Source organism: Patella vulgata, chromosome 2, assembly GCF_932274485.2.
Source record: "Patella vulgata chromosome 2, xgPatVulg1.2, whole genome shotgun sequence".
In the NCBI taxonomy this organism is placed as follows: Eukaryota; Metazoa; Mollusca; class Gastropoda; family Patellidae; genus Patella; species Patella vulgata.
This window is the reverse complement of record NC_065880.2, coordinates 54,228,416-54,235,561: the sequence shown is the minus strand read 5'-3', so window position 1 is coordinate 54,235,561 and position 7,146 is coordinate 54,228,416. Positions and strand designations below refer to the sequence as shown.

At 35.9% G+C, this 7,146-nt stretch overlaps 1 protein-coding gene across 1 annotated transcript; it reads right to left on the bottom strand.

The window, feature by feature from the left end:
• Nucleotides 1-318: 318 nt before the first annotated feature.
• Nucleotides 319-1,725, bottom strand: LOC126809479 (uncharacterized; the record flags this gene model as incomplete). Its single annotated transcript, XM_050534086.1, has 3 exons — nt 319-343; nt 1,007-1,062; nt 1,630-1,725. Coding segments are annotated over 3 exons (177 nt in total), but the record flags the coding sequence as incomplete, so codon positions are not given.
• Nucleotides 1,726-7,146: the final 5,421 nt, after the last annotated feature.

Genomic DNA, 7,146 nt, shown 5'->3' with positions numbered 1-7,146 from the left:
TAAGTTGATTTAAGTACATCCTACATATATGTGAATCTACTAACTTGCCAAAGATATTAATTAATGAAATATAATGCCACAATTAATTTCAAGAGCAAAAATATTCTACAATATTAATACAAATGCAGTAAGTAATACTGGCCATAGTATAGGTGATTTCGGGATATATGGTTCAATTTTATTTCAATAATTCACTTGAGCGTAGGGGTCTTTAGCGGTGGGAGGAAACCGGAAGACTCGGAGAAAACCCACGAGGATGGATACCGCTAACCTTTAACTTACAGGCAGTTGTGTATATATAAGTGAAATCTATTAGACTTAAGATTTCCTTTGAATACGGGCCCTGTTAATTAGAAATAAATTTATAAAGATCAGAATCTTTATTTAAACCCAATGTCGGTTATATCCCACTAGGTTTCATTGATATTTAATGACATAGTTAAAGGAAATATTCAATTATAAAGACCTTTTTTTCAAGCTATTGAAGTTAACACATGCTATAAACAATAGATAAAAGTTAAAGGGGCCTTTCTCTTAATACGAGTTTTCCCGTAGGAGTGAACACACGTGTCAATAGAGTTTGTTTAATGGTTTGATGAATCGGGGACAAAAAGTGGAAAAAATGGCAACAGTCGCTGACCATCATCTCTAGATTATTTTTCAATAAGTCAACTGATTTTATCATAAATATCATCAATCGTATGATTGAGGTACATTTCCGCTTGGATGTATCCAGATATGAACGGTACTACGCTCTTGCCCCTTGGTGATACACAAAGGTGTTGGAATTCAAAATCCCAACATGGCGACAATCTAAACAGATATTTCCAAATAAAATAAACTCCACCGTTCGTATGTTCACTCGTTCTAGAAATTCGTGGGCTGTGAAGTATGTAGGTTTGAATGTCAAATTGAAATTTTACATGTGTGGTCGATCATTAATTGTATCATCTTCCAAATAAAATCATCGTCTGCGTGCATATGAGCATTCAATGCCGATACAGACATATCCCAATAGTCCAAATACTTGATTTGATTTACGAACTCCTTCATCTCCTGGTGCAGTATAGTAATCAGATGACGCCCCATGAAATCATTTACACACGGTACCCACCCTACACAGTAGTATACATGGGGTGATTTAACAACCACCTGAAGCTCTTTGTTCCTTTTTAAAGCTTGTCTTAAAGCAGGCAACATGGTTCGAACTTTATCACGAAAAATATGATAACGAACTCTAGTGTAATGGGCGTATATATGTAGTACAAATATATAACGCCCCTTGTCCGAAATATCATTTAATATGTCTGATAAGGAACGCTTAGAAGTCACATTTATTGCTGCTTTTTGAACATCAAAGAAACTAAAAGGCATGGCATGCGGAGCCCATTTCAAGGTAAAATTCCATTCTTTATTGACACATGTAACTTTTTGATACCATTTTCCGCCGAACCAACGTGCGTTTATCTGTTTACAATTGGAAAATTTTCTCAAAGCTTTATACCACTGAAGAGTGGTTGAATCACCAGTAAGAATGAGATTTGTATTTTGTAAACATCTTCTAGACTGATTTCTCGTTTGCGCCAGAATTCTACATTTAGTGGGTAAATAATTCGATTCTGTAAAGTAACCCGTCGGACTTGATAAATCCCAGGTCTGGGTAGGTTCAAGGTCTTCACACAGCGGAATATTAGATTTTTGTATGCTTTCCGTTCCTGAAAGAATACAAAATTTATATATAATACTTAATAAGTTAAAAGTGTTCGTATTCTTTAATAAAATAATACACCATAATATATTTCTTTTTGAGGCTACACCAATTTAACAAGCCAACAGTGAGGCTGATGTCCCCCGCCGAAATCCCCAAATAAATAGATGATACATATTAATTAATCGCACATCTATTTTTTTCAAAAGTATCGAGCAATCGAACTGATTATCAACTATACACTAAGTTTCATCACTCTCTATCAGATAGAATCAAAGTTATCTTGTCCCAAAGCATCGGCCAAGGAAATTGCTTATCTCTGCTTAGCCTGTTAATCATTGAATTCGGTCAAGACGAACATCAACTTCAAGTTAGAAGCAGAGTTGTTATGTTCCAAAGTCTTGACCAATCAAAATGCTTATTGCTCCTTAGCCTAAGCAGACAATTCTCATCATCGAACTTAGGCAAGGTATTGATGTAATGAAACTATACACCAAGTTTCATCACTCTCACTTAATTAGAACTAAAGTTATCATTTACCACAGCATCAACCTATCAAATTGCTTATCTCTACTTACCATAAGCAGAAAATGCTCATCTTCGCACTCTATCAAGGCATTGACCTCATAAACACCTACTCCAAGTTTGAACATTCTAGCTCAATTAGAAGGAGAGTTATTGTGTTCCAAAGTCTCGGCCAATCAAATTGCTTATCGTTCTGCTTACCCTCAGCACAAAATGCTCAATATCGAACTTAGTCAAGGTATTGATGTAATGAAACTATACACCAAGTTTCATCACTTTCATTTAATTGGAACTAAAGTTATCGTGTCCCAAAGCATCAACCAATCAAATTGCTTATCTCTACTTACCCTAAGCAGAAAATGCTCATCATCATACTCCATCAAGGCATTGACCTAATAAACACCTACGCCAAGTTTGAACATTTTACCTCAATTAGAAGGAGAATTATTGTGTTCCAAAGTCTTGGCCAATCAAATTGCTTATCGCTCTGCTTACCCTGAGCAGAAAATGCTCATTATCGAACTTAGTCAAGGTATTGATGTAATGAAACTATACACCAAATTTTATCACTCTAACTTAATTAGAACTAAAGTTATCGTGTCCCAAAGCATCAACCAATCAAATTGCTTATCTCTGCTTACCCTAAGCGGAAAATGCTCATCTTCGAACTCCATCAAGGCATTGACCTAATCAACACATACACCAAGTTTGAACATTCTAGCTCAATTAGGAAGAGAGTTATCGTGCCCCAAAGTATCAACCAATCAAATTGCTTATCTCTGCTTACCCTAAGCGGAAAATGCTCATCTTCGAACTCCATCAAGGCATTGACCTAATAAACACATACACCAAGTTTGAACATTCTAGCTCAATTAAAAGTTATCGTGTCCCAAAGCATCAACCAATCAAATTGCTTATCTCTGCTTACCCTAAGCGGAAAATGCTCATCTTCGAACTCCATCAAGGCATTGACCTAATCAACACATACACCAAGTTTGAACATTCTAGCCCAATTAGGAAGAGAGTTATCGTGTCCCAAAGCATCAACCAATCAAATTGCTTATCTCTGCTTACCCTAAGCGGAAAATGCTCATCTTCGAACTCCATCAAGGCATTGACCTAATAAACACATACACCAAGTTTGAACATTCTAGCTCAATTAGGAAGAGAGTTATTGTGTCCCAAAAAGTGTGACGGACAGACAGACGGACGGACGGACGGACAGACAGACGGACGAACCCATTTTAATAGTCCCCTGCTTTCTTCGAAAGGCGGGGGACAAATATATTGCTAACGTAACATAGATCAATTTTCCTTGAATGACATTTAGAAGTAGAGGTACAATATTCATAATAACACAAGTTTATGGATTTACTACTTCTTAGTTTATTACATGCAACCTGTAAGAGTATTGAAACGTTGCATGTAATAAACTAAGAAGTAGTAAATCCATAAAGTTGTGTTATTATGAATAACATAGATCAATTCAAAGATCTATGGCAGCAAGATATAAACAAATATAATATAACGCTAACGTAACCTTCTAGATCAATTCAAAGATCTGTGGCAGTGGGGTGGACATATGCAAATATAGTGTAATTCTAACGTAGCTTTCTGAGTCAATTTCATGGTCTATACTATAAAAAAATATGCAGATAAAGTATAATGCTAACGTAACATCTAGACCAATTTTAAGATCTGTGGCAGCAAGATATATACATCTAGACCAATTTCAAGATCTGCGGCAGCAAGATATATACAAATATAGTGTAATGGTAATGTAGCATCTAGATCTGTGGCATCAAGATATATACAAATACATGTCGTGGGCTGAGGATTAACTGGTTCTATGTCCACTTTTCAGTAAAAGTGAGATATTTGCATAAACATAATCTGTGAATCAACAGGTGTTATGTCCCGTGAGCATGATTTAATACAGAGGCGCCCTCTAGGTTAAATTGCCAAAAAACACATAGGCCTTTGTTTAAATTTTAAGTCGATTCCCACTCACAAAGTTCTATGTCCACTTTCACCAATAGAATCCCTGGATCTGTGCCATGTGATCTAGTTACAAAATGGCCGAAAAGGAAAATAGCATGGCTGGGTGTACAGGGCAGAAAAGTCATCGGTAGCCCCTTAGAATATTGTCCGACAATGAAATCTTGTTAGGCACCTTAAGACGACTTAATTTTTGGTTGAAAACTTTTTTTTATTTGGTTTTAAGGGGTCGTTTGAGATAGTACTAGTTAATTCCCGTTCAAACATGTATTGTATGTACATGTAAAATGTACACAGTTTATGGAGATGGATTGCATTTCGGTGCCGGACGTCGAAAGTCCTCGACACATGTTATTTCCATTAGAATGCCAGACGCCGAGAGTTTTCGACATGAGTTATTTTTAACTGCAAAGGCTGTGCGTTTAGTTCCGACTACCGCTGACTCTCATTTTGCCTTTTTACTTCCGTTTTCTTTCAGAATTTTCGCAAATTGGCATGAAATGGGGCCACAAACGTTGTTTTCGTCCCGAAAAGTCGTGATATTTATCAACATGTTATTAGATTTATGAAAAACACCTCTTTTACAACTATGTGAGTCAGACCTTCTTGGGGCACAAAGTTCTATCTCCATGTTTCTGACAAATTCGTTACATTTTGTAAACCACAAAGACCTATCTCCATTTATCGTATTTCAGTTAGACCAAATTAAATCACACTGCACCAAGAAACGCCACACACTCTGCTAGCTTCATATATTGATAGCTTCAACAACTGTGAAAATTTGGTAAAAATTCATAAAATTTCAAATCACAGAGATGCCAAACTTCACACCGATTTTTCTCAATTTAACAAAAAGTGGACATAGAACCAGTTAATAGTCAGCCCACGATGTATAGTTAAATTGATCGCAAAGAAAGAAAACCCCAACCTTTAACATTCACTTTCAGTTGTCTAACACGACCAGCATGAGTACATACTCTAAAAATAGAAAATTGTATTTTACTAGGAGACATTTTTTAAAATGATATTATTAACTTCCTGAGAAAAAACAGAAATTGTACCGAAAAGTACAAAATACAAGTTTTTTAAAATTAATTCCGTTACCAACAAAGAAAATTAACAAGGATAACAGAAATAACCACGGGCAGGTGCCTTATAGTTTGTAATTCACCAAATTGTCCAAACAAAGTAGACTGACAATCCGATTCTAATCCTATATACCCATGCCACCGGGTACCTGCACATTCAGAAAAGTCATCGGGTTTCTTCTGCTTTATGATCAAATAACAGTGTATATTTTATTTATTAATTTAAAAAATTACTCGGTATACCCCGGACTCCTCTATGGTCCTGGCCCCTGGACAAGTGTCTCAGAGTTACGCTCTCACGGGGCCTGGTCTTTATAATGACGATGCCACAATTGGTGGCTTATTTTATCCCCAGAACTTCACATTCTGTAAAATGTCAAGATGTACATACCTTCGAAATAATTTCATTTCTGAATCAGTTACTCCTATGTCAGTAAATCTGTAGTCCCCGGTTCCTGAGAAATCTTTACAGCTAAGATCTTTAGACTTTGGATGGCCACAAAACCAGGGTTGTCCACCGTTATGAGCAGAAACATTACACACTTGACTATAACCGGTTATATTGGGCCCTGCCATACATAATGTAGCTTGTTGAAGTCTATCTTTAGAGTAATAGCCATAATGGTAAAATATTGAGTTTAATGTTCTGAACCATCTGAATAAAGTGGACCCCTCTTCCCGATAATACGGTATAACAACATCAATTGTACTAGAACCATTCCAGAAAGCAGGTGCAGTCACTAAATATGTTCCATTGTTATAATCTGTAAAGCGTCCTGCTATTCGCTTCTTGTTCTGGACCAAAGAGACACGTATGTCATCGCCACCCCTTTTTAAAAGCTGACCAGAGCTATCGTAAATAACCATCTTTAGTTCTATCATTTCTCCGACATTAAAAACCTCATTTAGAAGTTCGAGTTTAAATTTTGTAATGTCTGGTAATCTTGTTTTATCCGTGATTTGCTCATCATCAAGCGTTAATTTTTCGGCATCTAATAGTTTGGTTTCAATTAAGTAAGTATTATCGGATGATACCTGATGGTTGAAGATTGGGCTGCTGCAATCATTTAAACAATCTTTACCTCTACATGACATTTCCTGTGAAACATTAAACGTCTTACATGGATTTATACAACCAGGACAACCATACGTTAAACTGTACAGTTTGTTGGTAGGACGATATTTAAAATAGTGGGAAGCCATCTTTATTTTTTCATTCTTTCTTTGGGTGGATGACAAGGAAAGCGTCTCGTGATTTCTCGGATTTGATGACATTGGAATCTGTAAACCGTCTGTTTGAACAGGCGGTGTATGAATCTGCTTATTCCTTAATGGGTTTGGGACTCTCATATCTGTTATGCCATGAGGCAGCCATGTTTTCTCACTGTAACGAAACCAGAAAGTTAAAACAAGGGCATATTATTATACATATTAATTTTAATAATTAACAATACAAAATTAATAATAACGACGGCTTTACATTTCAATATGGGTCTAGAAATTCTAATTACAAAAAACATAATCAAGAATAATAAGAAATGGATTTTGGGTAAAATGTCGTTTATTATCAGTTATGGAAAGTAATGATTCAAAAGGTTCTGGAAAATGTGAACATATATATTCAAATATATCTTGCTAGAGCGATGAGGATGAAATATTCGGCGTTTATGCTATTAAATCTGTCAAAAATTAATCTACACATAATGAACACTTCCACCCCATCTACACAATCCTGCTAACTTGAATTTTAATGAAATGTCATACTCTTCAAAAAAGTAGGGGATATTGAAATGCAAATACCTATGCAGGTTGTGATATGATAAATAC